The following is a 19,128-nucleotide window of genomic DNA, read 5'->3' as shown; positions in this document are numbered from 1 at the left end:
AATGACTCAAGGAATAGTTTGCATCTGTTTGTGATTTATATGACTGGTCGAACTGACCAGGAAGGAGTAAGAGGTTTGAGTCAGTTGTGACTTGGTTTTAGAAGTTCGTGAGACCTTCTCATCCATTTTGAGCTAGTGCAGACCTCTTTTAAGACCCTGTTTCAGATCAGATATTGTTAGTTACAGGGGTACAAACATAACAACAGTTTTCTGCCCATTTCATGTGATGATGGTGGACGCTCAATATATTTCCATGCTCCTCTTATGAGTATCATTGCTGCACTTAAGGTCAGAGTTTGTATCTTTAATTATCTATGTCAAATGACATCAGTTGAAATAGTGTTGTAATCAGATGTTCAATCATCTCTTATTTCATGTAGAATCTTTCAAACATTGTTATGAATGTTTGTGAAATCTTTGCTCTGTAAGACTCATCAATCAAACTATACAAATCTGTGTATCAGAAAACTATATCAGTGAATACATACTATCTGTTTGTCATAATGCTTGAAATCTAAACCTGGGGGATAGGTGCCAGAAAAACATTGACACAAAACAAGGATAGCATCTTACAGTTGCTGATTTCAATTCAATGGTTATTTATGTTGGCGGCAATATTGTACACGGAAATAAAACTAGTTAATTAAGTTGTAATTGTGTTGGTTAGTTGGCAACCGAGGGGTGGCAGTTGCGGTGCGACGGTTGGCGCTCGCACCCCCTCTGCACCTTTATATACTTCCGAATGTAACTTGTGTAGGACAATTATGAATGGAATAACATCTCTTATATTGCATCTGATATCTATGGCATTATTATTCTGCATTACGTGTTTTATCTTTGTGCTTTAAGTTATTCACCCGAGAGGGCAAACATTTGGCGCCATTGCCTAGACGTACTCAGTAACGAAAGACGCGGATGGCGCACGGACACGATGGGCCTACCCGTTGGTGAGATAAACCCAGAGGCCGACGACGCGCAAACCGAGCTCTACAATGGAGAAGACACTGCGACGAGGGAATTTTTAATTCTGCTCCTGGTAGCCATCAAGACCTACGTCTGACGAGAGGCCACGGAGGCGGAAATCCCACCAAGTGTCATGTGGACAGCGCTGGAGGTTAGCCCGGCAGTAAATCGGTTGATGAACCATCTTCCCCGGTTGCTTGCATAGGCATCGCTGGCACAACAAGCTCGCCTGGAGGAGATTGCCTTAGAAGAGCGACGCCAACAGATCCTTCAACAGTACAAAGAAAGCAGCCGATGGGAAGCGGAATGGGATGCCGCCAGGCCAGGAAGGAATAGAACCTTGAACCTTCTATATTCAAATAAAAGTGTCATTGACACGAGTTGTATCTGACGAAATGAATTAATAAAGACATGTTTTGGTTTATGTATTGTGAATTATGGAAATGTACGGCAATTAATGCCCAACCTATTGAATAAAGATAGAAATAAAAAAGCAGAAACGGACGAGTGGGAGGCCGCGCAGAGGGCCTTGATTCTGGAACAGCAAGTAGAACGTAGACGGAGGCTGAGGCAACTTGCTGAAGGACGACCTGTCGAAGGGTGGCCTGAAGGGAACCAAGGAGGTGTCACGGAGGGTGCAGAAGCCGAGGGAAATTTCTACGCATCGCTAGAACACCGTAGGGTGCAGAACCACGAAGAGTTTATGGAGGAAACAAGGTTACGGCGGAATCTAGTTGAGGAGACTCGGGATCAATTTAGAAACTTATCCCTTACACCACGAAGTGAGGATCACCAAAGGGAGCCAAGAGTGGGCGCGGGTGAGAACGAAGGGGAGAACAACCGTATGGCTATAGGTGCTACACACGGCAGGCAAAACACCGTACCCCCAGTCACCCATGTAGGACACACCACTGGTGCCGGAGGGAGCGGCGTAGGGGCTCAGACACGGCCACAGCCACAGCCACCTCACGGGAGACGACCCCCATCAATGGCGAGTAAACAAAAACTACCGAAGTTCAACGGCGACAGGAAGGAAGATCCCGTCTGCCATTGTCGAACGTGCGAAACCATATGGTCAGCAAACGGTGTTACCGATCAAGACGAATGGGTAACACAATTCCTAGCAACCTTGAGGGGAGTGGCCATAGACTGGTACTCATATATGGATAAGGCCAAAGTCGGCACATGGCCCGACCTGAAGGAGGAGTTTGGGATAGAGTTCCGCCTCTTGAGAGATGACAACGAAATAGTCGCCGAAATCTATGGAACAAAGCAGAACAAGCACGAGACTGTCCGAGCCTATAGTCGGCGGCTGAAGGAACTGTTGGGGAAAATGGAGTCAACCAGCGGATGGGTTGAAAAAGAGATGGTTTGTGGAGGGACTGAAACACTCCCTCCGAAAGAAGATGAAAATTGTTCCACCGACATCATACGAAGACGCATACAATAGAGCGATGGATCTCGAGAGCGAGACCAAGACATCGAAGAAAAAAAAGAAGGATAGCTCATCTGAGGAGGATGACTCTTCACAAGAAAGCAGCAGTGATGGTGAGGCTGGCAAACGGGTACAAGCGCTCCAGAAAGACATGGAGCCAATGAGGAGGGAATTCAAAACAATGAGAAGCACTGGTCGGACCGAAGGGGACATATGGTGCACTGAGTGCAAAGAGGAGGGGCATACAAAGGGTACTTGCCCGAAGAAGGCATTCTGCGAGATTTGCCAATTGATGGGACACTCCACCAAGGAGTGCCCATACAACATGAAAACCCGGAGTACGCAAATGAACCAGGTGTTGTTCACGGAGCAGGCCACAACATCCGCACCAGCGGGAACGGGCCAACAAACTAACACAACGGCATCATCTGGAGGGTACCAGGATAACAGATGCAGCGGCGGAAGAAATAACAACAGTAACAATAACAGAAACCGAATCCAGTATGACGCCAAGGGCCGGCCAATGATCCAGTGTAGGGCCTGCAATCAGTGGGGACACCTTGCCCGCGATTGCACAAAGGAAGCCACCCCTCAGCACCTTTGCCGATGGTGCGGGCCAGGTGACCATGAGGACGCAAATTGCCTGAAGCTTGGTGTAAACCTTCTAAACATAGAACCAACGAAGGCAGAAGTGTTGGCAATCACAAGGGCGCATACCCAAGTCCCCACACGGAGACCGAGAGAGTGCGAGAAGCAAGAGACGAGATCACGAAGGAAATGGCCGCACAAGGGCAAAACAACTACCAGACTGCAAGTCCGCCATGGACGAGGGGAGAAGAGGAAATCTTACGGCAAATATTGCAGATAGAAGTACTCGTGAGAATTCAAGACCTCTTGGAGACCATGCCGCAGTTAAAAACGGCTATCTTAAACTCTGTACCCTCACAGGTGAAAATGAGGGAGGTCGTGAGCCCCACAGCCCTGCGTTAAGGGAGGTCCTAAGCCCCACCGTCGACCCCATGTTGTTGGTAGTCAACAGCGGACGCCAACCGGCAGTGGTAGAAATGGGCATACTGGGGACTACCTTGACAGACACTATTGTGGATGGAGGGTTAGGAGTAAATGTGCTCCCAGAAGCCACATGGAAAAAATTGGGAAAGCCTACGTTGTGGCCCCCCACGTTCAACCTACTAGGGGCAGATCAACATGGGATTAAACCCCTTGGTACCCTCATGGGCCAGCAAGTGATGATTGGCACGCAGCCATTCGTACTGGATTTTGTAGTAATTCCCCTAAAGCAAAAAGGGTATGACGCCATTCTTGGGCATGGGTGGATCATTGCAGCAAAAGCAAACCATAACTGGAAGCGGAATACTCTTTCCTTGGAAAAGGTGGGGAGGAAGTACGTGATCGATCTTCGTACGCAGATGGTGAGTGAGGAGTTGGCATCCTCCTCTGACTCGGAATCTGAGGGAGACCAGTTGGGGGAGGGCGGAAACGGACGCCGCATGGAGCCTAGTGATGAAGGGGTGTTAGAATTAGAGGCATGCTCAGGGGACGACGGGGACTCCTTGAATGGCCTCTTCCATTGGCAAATGGGAGATTATGAATTATTCACACCCTCGTGCAATGTATTGAGCATCGAGGAAGAACCAGATATATTTCCCCCAGAATATGGCGAGTACAAGGAAGGGAAGGCCTCAGTGATCGAGACACCGGCACACCAATTTCCGAAGGGGGAGCCCATTAAATACCAGGAAGCCAATTTAAAGGAGACAAACCTCGAGGGGGATGAGTGACCCCAAGATCATCCTTGTCGGAGATGACTGGAACCCAGTGTTGAAGGCTGCAGCCTTCAAAATTTTCCTTGAATACAAGGATGTCTTTGCATGGACGTACAAGGACTTGAAGGGTGTGCCCCCAGAGTCATGTGTACACCGAATAACATTGGTATCGGGAGCCCAGCCGGTAAGGAAGCGGCCTTACCGTATGAACAAGAATTATGCTGCACGGGTGAACGACGAAATTGAGCGAATGTTGGAAGCAGGCATAATCTTCAAAGTGCAGACAAGCGAATGGGTGTCTCCCATTGTGATTTTCCTCAAGAAAGAGGCCAACCAGATTTGGATCTGTGTAGACTTCCGGTGTCTGAACGCTGTCACTATTAAAGACCCATTTCCCATACCCTTCACCGACAGCATCTTGGAGGAAGTAGTTGGACATGAAATCTATTCCTTCATGGATGGGCTCTCTGGGTACAACCAGATATCCATCGCGGAGGAAGATAAGCTGAAAACAACCTTAGTGGTGGAGGATGGTGCATATGCATACAACTGAATGCCCTTCGGTCTATGCAATGCACCTGCCACCTTTCAGTGCATCATCTTGCACATATTCGACAAGATGTCGATGGGAAACTTCAAAGCCTTCCTAGACGATTGGTCTATTTACAGTGGACAGGACATCCACCTAAAAACCCTTGGGGAGTGCCTAGAGAGATGTTGGAAGGCACGGTTGGCCCTCAATTCGAAGAAATGTTACCACAAGGAAGATTGCTTGGACACATTGTGTGTAAAGAAGGATTGAAAACGGACCCGAACAAGATTCGGGTAATAGTAGAAATGGAACCTCCTACGGACATCACGGGGGTAAAGTCCTTCCTTGGTCATGTGGGGTACTACAGGAGGTTCATCAAGAACTTCGCTGAGGTGTCCCACCCGTTGGATAGGTTGACGCGGAAAGGGGAACCATACATCTGGATAGAGCCACAGAGCAAGGCCTTTGAAGAGCTGAAGACAAGGTTGATGGGAGCACCCATACTGGCATACCTGAATTGGGATAAGGAATTCCACGTTCACGTGGATGCCTCAAACTATGCCATCGGGGCTACATTAGCCTAGGTAGGAGGACATGGGTTGGACCGACCCGTTTATTTTGCCAGCAGGTTGCTCTCGAAGGCTGAAAAGAACTACAGTACCATAGAACGCGAAGCCCTTGGTATGGTCTATGCCGTACAGAAATTTCGTCATTACCTACTGGCTACACCATTCACATTTTACATAGACCATCAGGCACTCATGTACTTGGTAAACAAGCCTATTATCCAGGGGAGGATAAGCCATTGGCTATTGCTACCACAGGAGTTCACATTTTCAATTGTGGTAAGACCAGGGCGAAGTCATGTCATAGTCGATCAACTGTCCCGGATTAAGTCGGGGGAACCTCCAGAGGGAGTAAATGATGATTTTTCGGATGCGCGCTTGTTCCAAATAGCCATACTTCCTTTGTGGTACAAGAAGATTGGAGAGTACTTGTCGACGTCCCGATTTTCGAAGGGTATGCCTCCAAGGGAATGGAGAAAGCTCGTATTAAGGAGTAGGACTTTTTCGCTCATCAACGGGTTACTCTACAAAATGGGGTTGGACCAGGTATTAAGGCGTTGTGTCATGGAGGAAGAAGTCTCGAGCATATTAAGGGAGGCACACGAAGGACCCGCAGGTGGACATATGGGCCTAGACACTACAGCCCGCAAGGTGCTTCTGGCAGGATTGTGGTGGCCAACCATACATCACAACACCAAGGACTGGGTCGTGGGGTGAGACACTTGCTAACAGGCGGGCAAACCTCTGAAGCGGGACTCATGCCCCTCAACCCGTCCCACTCACAGGAACTCTTCGAATGATGGGGACTCGACTTTGTAGGGCCTCTTAAGGCTAGCCGCACATGACGGTGCCGGTACATTGTGGTTGCAATGGAATACTTGACTAAGTGGGTGGAGGTGAGGGCTCTCCTAGATAACTCGGTAGTAAGCACGGCGAAATTTATTTATGAACAAATCATTACGCAATATGGTATACCTATTCAGTTGACCAATGACCGGGGGGGCCACTTCGTGAACCATGTCATACGGCTGTTGACCTCTGAGTTTAAGATTTTTCACTCATTATTGAGCCCGTACTACCCACGTGCCAAAGGGCAGGCCGAGGCCACAAACAAAATATTGGTATCGATAATTTACAAGTCCTGCGAAGTAGAAAAGGAAGATTGGGAGGAGAAGTTACCCTCTGTTCTATGGGCCTACAGAACGACCTACAAGGTGACCACGGGTCAGACTCCGTTCCAACTCATGTACGGGCAGGAAGCGGTGGTGCCAGCGGAATTCATGGTGCCAAGCCTTCGCATTGCAGTAGAGAACAAACTCGGGGATATGGAGAGCCTGAGGGAGTGACTGTATGCCTTAAGCAAGTTGGACGAAAAAAGAATGATGGCGCAATGGGCCATAGAGGCAGCCAAAAAAGACGAAAGGTCTGGCATGACAAGCATCTTCGGCGAATGAAGTTTACTCCTGGGCAGTTAGTGCTGAAATTCAATGGGAGGAACGAAATCAAACCGGGAAAATTTAAAGTGAGGTGGCTAGGGCCCTTCAAGGTACGCGAAGTCAATACCAACAAGGCGATTAAATTATGGACGCTCGACGGGAAGGAGCTACCAGATGCCGTCAATGGGTCGAAATTAAAACAGTACCACGAACGAGTGACCGAACCTGGAACCTCTGGAAGAAATAATTTAAAAAAAAAAAAAGCAAAAAGTCATGGTGGAACCATCGTATGATGGCAACACCGACGGTGCGACCACCGGCAGTGGTAACACCGGTGGTGGGACCACCCTGCGGTGGCAACACCGGCGATGGACACCGCCGCGGTATAAATCCGCACAAGCTGCCGCCAAAAAAAAAAAAAAAAGGAAAAAACACGCAGCCCGGCCCAGCCCACACACGCAGCCCAACCCAGCATAGCAGGCAACCGCACAAGGGAGCATTGTACGCCTACAGCAATCCGGGGAAGGCGAAAGAGGAACGTGGTTATTAATTTAACCCTATTCTTTTTTAGGAAAAAAAAAATGGCAGCAAGCAGTGGGAAGTGGCAAAAGTAGCAGACGGGTTTTTTTTTAAAAAAGTTATAAAAGCAGAATCAAAGAATTAATCCAGGACTAATGGACACAAATAAGAACAAGGCGGATTGGCGAAAATAGTTGCAGCCGTTAGAAGACAAGTTGCATGGAGGGCAAAAAGCTTCAGAAGTGAGTGCAAACACAGGCAAACAGGTTTCGCCATCTGGGGTGCGTATTGCAGGCAGCCTCGGGATGAGCAGTCAAAAAAGCAAGAAGCACCGTCCAAAACCCTTGGCGACAAAGGATAGGGATGAAGTAACAGCAGATAATATTATGTTCGAAGGTCTGAATGGAATAGACTGTCGGAACTGGTGGGCGAAGACACCTCACGATGATCTGATAAAGAAAAGCCTGCGCCAAGCACAGGTACACTGGGTCGTCCAGATGCCAGTTTTTTGTATAAAGGACTTTGAGGTGGTTTTGCGTGCCATGATTGGCAGCTATGACAGACATCACCACCAATCGGTATTTGATTATCAACACTAGCGGATAACCGTTTTATTCAAAGCAGGCAAGTTCACCAGGGTGTTTGGCATACTGGGGGTGAAAGGGAAAAAAATAGACACTTCACAGAAAATCGTGCCACATTGCTGCAGTTGATGTTGCGCGATAACCTCACCCAAGGAGAAAAAGATAGCCTCAAGCGTGCAGGCAAGAGTCGGGGGGTAAAGAAACAATTTTTCGCCAAGGGAGTATGGCGATGTCTGTTGTTCGTGGTGAAGAGTAGCCTCACAGGTGTGAGCCGCGCGCCGGACATAGCCATCACACAGATAGCGTTGATGAATGGGCTGCATAATGAGGTGGTGTATGATTGGGCATCACAATTGGCAGATAGGATGGACGAGTTCATGACGCTGCAATACAAGAAGTTCTACATGCCGCATCACGCCATTGGGTTATTCCTGGATGCAGTCCGCACGCAAATCACCCTGGGCTCACAACCATTGGAGTCGCAAGGACGGGTTGCACCAGACCAGCCACCCATATTCTATTGGTCTCACTTGGACGTCTTGGCACATGGCGCCGAGGCACGTCTAGGCACAAAAAGAAAGAAGGCCGCCATGTCCGACACAGAAGAGTCCGATGCAGAGGAGGATGCCGATAGCGGCAAGGAGGAATCCGCAGACAGCTCCCAAGTGAGTGGAGGGAGCTTCCGATTGGCAAGAAGAAGATGCGACCAGTGGCCTGAAGAGGGAGTAGTGGAATCGGTAGGTATAGAAGGGTCTGTTTTAGCATCACAGGTGCAGGTCCACTTTACACCAGCCCGCTTACCGGAGACTTGTCAGTTGGCGGTACCGCGGTCATTCGGGACAATGAGTGTAGTCACCACAGTGCCAATTCCTAGCTTTGGGCAGCCTCGGGTGATGATAGTGATGACACAACCGCGGGTGGAGACCTTGGCGAGTGCAGAGGCTTCCATGGTGCACGATGTGCCGGATGTGACAGGACAGGATGTGCCAGGGTTGCCAGGCTATATGCAGGAGGCAATGACGGAAGCGGGCGCTCTTCATGATGACCTTAGTGCGTGGTTGAGCCGCTACCAGCTTACACCTATGGCACCAGCGGGAGAGGCCGCTCTATCTCCAGCCAGGACCATGCATTCCTTGGATATCATTGATCTGGAGGAAGGGAGTTCCCCGAGTAGTAGGGCGCTTCAGAGGGTTGCGTCACCCCCTACAGTTGCAGTCACCAGCCCATACAGGGAGGAGGAGGTGCCTGTGGGAGTACAGTAGGGTACAGGAGAGTTGGAGCAGTTCATTGGCGAGATGACTCTGAGAGCACAGCGGCTTGTGTCATCTGCCACACTCCAGGCGGACACCGCCATGGTTGAGCGGATCGAGGGATTGTTGACCTTTGCCCGCACCGGATGCAGAGAGGAGTTTGGGAGATGTTTTGAGTGTGCCGGGTGGCCTGAGACAGAGAACCAGGCAATGCTGGAGGCTTGGAGCCTCATCGAAGGGGTTGGCGAGACCCGAATGCAGTCGTTGTTTCGGAAGGTGGAGCAAACCTTCCGCAAAGGTTATCTTGAGCTTCGGAGGACACAACAGACGACAACCACAGTTGAGGCCTTGCGCGTAGCAGCAGTGTCAATTCGGGAGGAGCTGACTATCAGGTTTTGGGAGCTGGAGGCTACCATGGCACAGACCTAGACAACAATGGACACGTTAGTAGCAGAGAAGTCTGCCTTGCTGATAGAGTTGGAAGAGGAAAGGGCATCCAGAGAGCTGTTGGAGACTCGATTGGTCAGTGCACTGGAGAGTGGACAAGAAGGATAAGGAGGTGTTGGAGGCAGCCTATATGGTAAAGACCGCTATGGAGCGGCAGATGGTAGCGGAACGGGATCTAAAGAGGAGGACGGAGCAAGTGTATGAGCTCCGTGGGCGCTTGGCATCCACCGCTACACCACCACCGGCACCTTCTTCATCAGGGACGCCCTCTGCACCCCCTTAGTTTTTTTTTCTGATTCTGGGTTCTGTAAGCCCCATGTATTCTCCATTTTGTTGTAAGTCGCCTGGAGACGACTTTTCTTTTGGGGGGATGATGTTGGCGGCAATATTGTACACGGAAATAAAACTAGTTAATTAAGTTGTAATTGTGCTGGTTAGTTGGCAACCAAGGGGTGGCAGTTGCGGTGCGACGGTTGGCGCTCGCACCCCCTCGACATCTTTATATACTTCTGAATGTAACTTGTGTAGGACAATTATGAAAGGAATAACATCTCTTATATTGCATCTGATATCTATGGCATTATTATTCTGCATTTTGTGTTTTATCTCTGTGCTTTAAGTTATTCACCCGAGAGGGCAAACAATTTATATGCATAAACAGAGATGGTATGAAGCCCAACTAAACATTTATGACAAAGTAAAAATTAACCAAAGATTATTCCTCATATGCATATATAATGTATTTATGCATGCTTTATCCATGTTTTCATATGAACATTTAAAATTTCCTTATATACTTCAAATTTTCCGTATATTTTATATAACTATCCCCTTTGCTGTCCCCAAAATTGGCTTGAAAAATGAGGGACTTGGGGACACATCCCCCTGTCCCAGAAACTCAAGGTAACCTTTCTCTACATCAATTCTAAAGCCACCAAACTGTGTTCTCTCTTGAAGGGTAGTGATGGAAAAGATCACTGTATTAGTAAGTGGTTTCAATGGTATGAAAACTTATCATGTGAAAGATATTGCAATTAAACTGCTCATCTTTCTGCCAAAGTTGGCGATTATAACTATGTAGAGTCGTCAATGTTTAATAAATGCCCAAACACCTTGTGAATATCTTAATGACATAAATCCTACCTATAATGTCTTTTTCCATACAAAAGACAATTATTTAACTATGGAATTGTGGCAACTCCTTATGCACTTTCTTAGTTTGCTCTTGTACTTTGAGTATTTCTTTTCTTTAAGTTAAACTTCACTAGATTTTTATTACACATTAACATTTCACTATTGCTATTATTCAGTGTTTTATTCTTGGCCTTTTCCAACTTCCTCCCATAGTTTTGATGAGCACACGGCTATACCCAGAGGAGGGGGGCGGGGGGACGGGGTAGGGTGGTGTATAACAACAAACTTTTACTTTTTCAACTTTATATCATAAGCATATAACTAAATTTCATAAGCATATCCATTGCACATTATCATTCACATAAGATCTAACTATCATGTAACACAAATAGAACACAAGATATACGTGGAAACCCATACGGGAGAAAACCACAGCAAATTACTTGCTTATATAATATTTTTTACAAATTTTGTAGGCTCAACCTACTAGAGGCACCAACCTTTTATTCCTTACACTCTTCTCATCTTTTTTTTAACTCGACTTCTATCCAACTTCACTTTATATCTTATGCCTTGTATTGGAGGGAGACATCCCTTAGAATAGGAACACTCTTTTATGAAGACACACCTCTTGGTGCATCCCTTCGAGACTGTATTGTTGTCTTACTAAAGATAAGCACTGCCTTCAATAATAGCTGTCTCTTAATTATGAACCGCTACTCCCTTTTTTCTGCTCATGTTAAATCACAATACCTTTCCTTTAAATGATATGTTTTGTCTTTATATGGGAGCGCTGCTTTTTTGATAGCCTAATTTCAATCTTTTTAATCGCAACCCTCGATAATGAATTGCTACCTTTTTATATAGTAATTGTGGCCTCAAAAACTTTTTGTCTTATCTCTTTTTGTCTCACCTGTTTTTGTCTTATTCCCATGACTTTGTCTTATATGGTTTTCTTTTTGATCGTTGTCTTTTGCTGTTTATTTAATAGAAACAAATCTTATTTGTATCTCCTTTGTTTGATCACTGCATTATTAATTAATATTTGCTTGCTATTATAAACAATTGCTTCTTCTTCGATCATACCTCTTTACTTTTTAGTGACTATGTCATGTTCCCATCTTTTTGATGCAATTCCCACATTGCATTTGATGAATAAAGACACTTAAAAATTTCTAAGTGTCAAAAGTTAATTAGGAAAAAGTAACTTTTATAAAGTTACTTTATAAGCCTAAGTTTCTTTTTTTAATAAAGGCTTATGTTTGAATAAAGTGCTATGTGTACCTTTTAATAAAGTGGCTCAAATCACTTAAATGACATGGCATGGTGGGACCCTTGTCATTCTTTAAAAGCCTTTAAGCTACGTGGACCTAAAAGATGCCAAGGAAGATGCTTTTTTAGTTGGATATTCCATTTAGGGTTACACCACTCTGTGGAAAAGGTTATTAGACATTTTGCAGGAGGGAATTGGCATTATGTTATTATTTTATTTCTGATTTTCTCTGCTCTGCATTAGCAGCAGAAATTGCAGGTGTTTGGAGGACGTAAACCCTCATATTTGGATTGGTAGTGGAGGTGTACCCACTAATTTGCCCACGTGGGACAAGGATGTGCCTTGTCTAGATCCAATGGGGGTCAATTTAGCAACAAAACCAGCCCAGCAATCGCCATTAGGTATGATACATCAGTTCTAAGCAGTTTATCTTAAAATTGCAGCAAGTGTGGGTTCCATAATTGCAGCTGTACCATTCCAGGCAATGTCGTACCATTCTAGAAGGCTGTGCATCAATTTTAAATTAAATGGAGGGTTTTAACTCCATTTCTTGTGCTTGATCTCATTGTTGGGATTAGAAAGGGTAGTGTGGAAGAAATCACAATCAACTGACTAGATTTGTGATCAGGGTGAGCAAAACAGTGGGAAAAGAAGGTCAAAATTGTATAATTTTGCCTGGCAAAGGTTGGATTTCCAGCTGGGAATTGGGTTCTTGCCCAATTTGTTATTGGTAATTCATCTTATGACAGAATAAGCAGATTGGATCCACTGATCTGCTCCTACATCATCCTTCTTAGCTTGTATCCATTTTCTGGATAGCAAACCAGCCTCAAACCCTAGCACTGGATCCTTGGTATGTTTTTTGCTTGTACATGTGAATGTTATTTCACTTCTAGATGATTGTAATCTGCTGTCATATAAAAAATCAGAAGCTGATCTCTTGATTACAGTTCATTTTTATGTTGTTTGTTGTCATGTGTTGCAAACCCCATCACCAAAAAACAACACAAAAGAAACAAACTCTTCTGCATATTCTGTCTAGTCTCTAAGAACACCAAAAAGGCTCCAAAATATATTTTATTAAATTAAAATTTAAACAGGGCAGCAAAAGACCTATTTAGGGATCTTTCAAACTAATCGGTCATACTTTGTTTTTTTGCTTTCTATGACTATAGCTGTATGCATGTATGTTTCGCTGCTGCTATATGGGACTACCATTTCTTTAGAGTGTGATTGCTATTCATCATTTGTTCTATTGCTGTCTTTTAATTAATCCCTGTCCATTTATTAAAGATCACTTAATCCATATTAGAATTGCTGTCACGTTTTTCCTTTTATTCACTGCCCCTTCTGCATAACAGCCCCTAATTCTTACTATCATCTATTTCTTTGCTGATCATGGTTCTTCCATTCTGGATTATGATCAAGTAATCTTTTGTTTTTGCTATCCATTCCTCATCGAACAAGGTTGCTAAAGATTCAATTTTTAGTGTATAAGTGTAATTGATTCGAATGCTCTCATATACCATGCACTCTATAATGTAATGTCATTTTGTTTCCACTAATCCTAATGTGCAATGATGGAAAAGGGAGATGATTCTACTACAAAGAAGAGGAATGCCACAAGTGATGGGTGACATAGAATGTTAGTGATGCTAAAATTGCAATCACATGACAAAGCAAGTGATGCTTTAGACAACAACAAAAAACATTATGCTCTTGCAATCTCATTTCATATATTAAACAAACTATGAGTTTGGTCCAATAACAATATTAAATACCCACAAATAATATTTTCATATACCTTGCAATATCCTAAGTGTTCTGTTTGATCTTTTCTAGGTGTAGGTGGATTGGCAAGGTTTAGCTTTTTCTGAGCTTGGTCATGAATTTTAAACATAGAACTAGAGGTACAAAATTTGAACAATACGTAACACAAAGGAAAAGAAATGCCTTTCTAGCAAAGTGCTGCATACTCTCCTTCCCCTACCTAGATACGCTTATCCATTTATCAGATATCTATATGTATATAATACAGCCCAAATTCATATCCAGTTTGGAAAATTTGGAAAAAGGTATTTGAGCTTAAAAAGATTATTCTGAACTAATTTACATACACATATATATAGGACAAGAATATATAAATAACATAAAAAGTAAATGCTAGAAACTAAAATTGCCTTAAAAAATATAGAAATGTGTGTTTTAATGTGTTGTACTATGCATATATACATGTGTGTGTGTATAAATGGTGTATCCAGTTGTATCCATCTCACAGGTCTTGCATATTTGTCATATCTATGTCAAATAGTATATCAGTTTCCATGCAACACTGCATTGTAGGCTTCCACAGTGGTGTTTTCAAACACCGAATTGGCATCTAGTTTAGTCTTTACCTAAAAAGAAATAATCTTCCATTTTTGACCAAAAAAAATCTGATTTTGATCTTAATAAAATAATACCGTTCTCAAAATATACCCTTGGAAGGGTTTTCATTGTTCAGTTTTTAACTCCTAGGATATTGTGATGTCGATGACCTTCAAAACAATGTATGTCATATCGGTTCTATTGAAAATCCTTGTACCCCATTAATATTTGTTCGAGATACCAGTTCTTTGTTTTCTGGTTCTGGTAGCATCTTGTATCTTGTGTATTCACAGACAGGTATTGCAAACTCAATCTAAGACGTCCAACATATATTTGCTTCCATTAAAATATTTTGGAGTTTGATGTGTACATTTGGGACCTTGTTTATTAGTAATTTAATCATCTGACATAATTTCCCAAGAAATGTGATCTAGATTAAAATTTTCAAATACCAGTTAAAAGCTTAGGGAGGAAATTTTGGGCTTAATATTTGTTATTGTCACTCTTGTGCACAATCTTAATAGAATTTTCTCTATGTGGAGATTGTGTTTCTGAAATCAGCTTTAATGTTCTTGTGCTTTCAAAATTTTGTTTGCCTCTAAAGTTTTCTTTTAATTTTGTTTACATTCAGTAAAATATATATATTCTACTATAATCTCTCATGGATCAGTTGAACACCTGATGTACATCTTTAAAAAAAAAAAAATGTCTAATTTGGAAACCAAGATGTTCATTTTTTTAATTTTTGCTAATTCTTGTGATTTTGAAATAGGTTCTGCTGCTGGCTGGGGTCGGCAAGATGACGCTGGTGTAGTTAAGGTGTTAATTCTACCATTTTCCTAGTAGGACAAAATACTACTAAATTCTTTTTGATCAAGGACAATTAGGGTGCAACTCCGTAGACCAGAAACACTCCATCTTTTTAAAATGATAGATTTTAGATGGACTGCCTACATTCATTACCAAGAGATTTATATATTGATAAGCTTTGAGATACCTTGGCTATACATTTTTTGGATATTGTTGGGAATTAGAAAAACAGTGACTCTCATCTTCAATATCTAGGGTTAAAGTTCTTTTGGGGTTTCTTCTTGATCTCAAGGCCATTCTTCTCTTTTGGTGTGTTGGTTGGTGTTCTGTTCAGGAATTTTTCTAATACTAATCTTCTTCATATGGGATATAAATTTGAAAAATTAAATTGAGATTTAACAAACACTTCCTTTATAACTGTATTGGTTAAAACTAAAAAAGTGTTTCTTGCTATACTCCCTTGTATGACAGTAGCATCTAGAGACGCTTCAAGTCCATCTTTGCTTTGCTAGAATGAACTACTGAATCATGTGATGGATTATCCTTGAGTTTATTCGGGAATTGTAACAAATGAGCACAGAGATCATAGAAAACAAGGAAAAGCAAACTTATGTGACCTATATAAATAATGCGAACACGGAATCTAAAAGGTATCTTATCATCTCCTTGTGAGGGATATGATGTGCAACATATATTCTTAAATACAATCATGTGCTTAGAGTGTTATTACTAGATACATTAAATTAATACCACTAATACCTAACCGCAACGCTTGACTTTATTATCGTTAAACTTGGCATCAATATCATCATATCAAAATTGAACTGATATTTCTAAGATTTATTGTCTACTCAATTATTGGACCTTTCATAATGTTGTCCTTGTTACAGTGCTGAATTTTTTGGGGACATTTTGACGTTCTAGAACAAATTTCAACTCAAAGCTGACTGATGAATTAGGGGATGATGTTATTGTTGTCTTATCATGTGAGCCCATTCTCAGTTTCTTTTTCTTTTTGTATAGGTGTTCCTGTTTAGAAGTATCTCTATTTTTTCATAGTTTGGCTAGCTGTTTCGTTAAAATTTGACTTTTATCTGTATGCTTAGAGTGTTATTCTTCCATTAAAGCTTGACTGTTTCAATTATTGGACCTTTCATAATGTTGTCCTTGTTACAGTGCTGAATTTTTTGGGGACATTGTGATGTTCTAGAACAAATTTCAACTCAGAGCTGACTGATGAATTAGGGGATGATGTTACTGTTGCCTTATCATTTGAGCCCATTCTCAGTTTCTTTTTCTTTTTGCATAGGTGTTCCTGTTTAGAAGTATCTCTATTCTTTCATAGTTTGGCTAACCCTTTCATTAAAGATTGACTTTTATCTCTGTCATTCTTTGTTACATCTCCAAAAGCTGACATTTTGCTCTTCAATCCCGTGATCTCCAAGGGAAACTTTTCATTTGCAATTAATCACTATCTCATCATGAATGTTTAGGACCATCTCCAAGATTCTATCATTTGAACCATAGCAGCAAAATCTGTTGGTAAAAAAATCAGCAAACCAAAAGTATAAGATTTTTGAAATGACAGGGATTTAAACAGGGAAAAATCAAATTAACAAAAACATAAAAAATGTGAAAAGAGGGACAAAAACTACTTGTTTTTTAAATTGAAAGGTAGTTCCATAGCACAGAGATACAGAGAGAAAATAAAAATGAGAGTTTAGCCCATGAATTGTGGAATATAAGTTTTGTTGTTTATGTTCATATCACTTATTACATTGCATTGCACAAAGCATACTTCAAAGTGCATAAATAATAACTAGATGCTGACATCCACTTAGCATCCCCACTCTGACAACATAACTGTCCCTTTTAAAAGTTGTTTTGTAATTCCCATACTGCACTCTTGAAAAATAAAAACTGAAAAATTCAAACAGAAAATGTAACTAAAGATTATTTATCTTTTATTTCCCAATTTACCAAAAATGTAACCCCCTTGTTAAAGAGACTCTTTTCTCCAGCCCATGGGGAAACTAAAGGACTGGACTTATGTGACACTGCAGGCTGAATTAAGGGAAAAGGGACATTACGAGATCTAGTTACTTAACCTAACCCAACAATTGCCACTTATTAAACCCAATTCCATAAATGCTTACCTTAGAGAATTTTTTATTTTTTTTAGGCGAATCCTGTCAGAGAGGACTGCTCCCAATATACTAACCAACAGAAAAAAGTTTACACCAGTTCATGCATGAGGAACATAATACCCTCAGCACCTTCGGTGATCCTTTCCAGCTGAGCTGGGGAGAAAACGTCACCATTTCAACTTACAAAGGAACTGGAATCAGCTAAGGATCTATCCTGAATGCCTTTCCTATACAGTGATAAAGCCTGAGTAGTTACATTCTTTTGCTTTACAGCCTATCTTTGTGGTGGAAGATTTCTAAGGAACATGACTGAAAATCTAGTCCGGACTCTACTTTTGAACTGCCCAACTGTAAAACCCAATAATGACATCGAGCCCATTCCAATCTCTTAAATCATTTGATATGACTCTCTCTTGTGTCTAATCTATGGCACAATTAGAGGGGTAATCTGCAGGTTTATTAGCCTCTCTATAGGCATTTGCAACCAAATAATCTTCCATCTTGTCTAATAAGAGACCAATTCTTTCTATATAAGCCATAGACTTCCAACTCTGGGCCTATCTGCTTAAAATAGCATTAACAACAATCAATGAATCCCCCTTAACATCAATGCACTTGAAATTCTTTTTGACTCAAAGATTAATGCCTTCATGAAGCATTACAAATTCAGTGTCATTACTGGACCCAACCAATAGCTTGACCGAGACAGCCTAGGTGATGACACCTTTGTCATCTCGAATAACAAAACTTGCTCCCAATAAACCTGAATTCCCCTGAGAAACCCCGGCAAAGTTAAATTTAAGCCTACTGGACGGAGGTAGATTCCACTGCACCTCAACACAACTAACCTTTGATCTAATGACATCACCTTTTGGCATAATGAGGTGCGCCACTTTGTGAGCATCTTGTCATCCCAGCTTGAGAAAAATTGCATTTTCTTTGCCTTGCTTTTGAATTTAAATGCTCACTCATGCTAATCTCAACTTTATTTACAAGCAAAGGTATTGTGGATTCCTTATCCCTAAAAATTCTTGCATTACACTCCTTCCAAAGATGCCAAATTATCTGTGTCAAGACCTCCATCCACAACTCGCCCCACATCGCTATCTTGAAGAGCCTTAGCCAGGCGGAGAATACCTCGAACAGACTATTTTGAAGGGGCCCTGACCATCCAAGCTTATTACAAAAGTGGTGCCAACATTGTTGTGCCACCTCACATTGAAGTAAAAGATGGTCTACTAACTCCTCGTGAGCTTTACACAAGGTCCACCTATGGGGCCTCGTGATTCCAATCTTTTGAAGTTTGTCACCTATAAGAATACGATTGTGCAATTGTCAAGATCTGATTGGGAGCTTAATTGTCTAGGTATTTCATTTGCAATAGTTTACCCGGACAACGCATCCAAAGATTTGAACATCCTCTAGACTGTTGGTGTTGGAAATAAGCCACACCTGGACCAACGATGGACTAGTCCAAGAGGGGCCAGTAGCTCAGTGGTAGAGCACTCCAGCATTTTGCATATGGAAGGTCCTAGGTTCAAGTCCTAGCTGGTCCATGTCTCAACATGGTATCAGAGCCAAGTCCAGGCTAGGAGCCCCAAGCACACAAGAAGTGTGGCTTAAGGGGGCTGTTGGTGTTGGAAATAAGCCACACCCGAACCGACGATGGAAGAGGAGCCAGTAGCTCAGTGGTATTGAGACATGGACCAGCTAGGACTCGAACCTTAGACCTTCCATACGCTGCTGGAGTGCTCTACCACTGAGCTACTGGCCCCTCTTGGACCAGTCCATCGTCGGTTCGGGTGTGGCTTATTTCCAACACCAACACCCCCCCTTAAGCCACACCACTTGTGTGCTTGGGGCTCCTATCCTAGACCTGGC

The 19,128-nt window shown here is 42.9% G+C and overlaps 1 protein-coding gene across 2 annotated transcripts in view; it reads left to right on the top strand.

The window, feature by feature from the left end:
- Positions 1–19,128, top strand: part of LOC131054616 (uncharacterized) — a 246,999-nt gene that overhangs the window by 152,138 nt on the left and 75,733 nt on the right. For both annotated transcript variants that reach the window (XM_057989172.2, XM_057989164.2), the window contains one exon: positions 15,063–15,109. In XM_057989172.2, the coding sequence (XP_057845155.2) occupies positions 15,063–15,109 (47 nt within the window). The remainder of the gene's footprint in view (positions 1–15,062; positions 15,110–19,128) is intronic.

Source organism: Cryptomeria japonica, chromosome 2 (assembly GCF_030272615.1).
Source record: "Cryptomeria japonica chromosome 2, Sugi_1.0, whole genome shotgun sequence".
NCBI classification, from domain to species: domain Eukaryota; kingdom Viridiplantae; phylum Streptophyta; class Pinopsida; order Cupressales; family Cupressaceae; genus Cryptomeria; species Cryptomeria japonica.
Note: the sequence above shows the minus strand (reverse complement) of the source record. Positions and strands in the feature narration are given on the sequence as shown.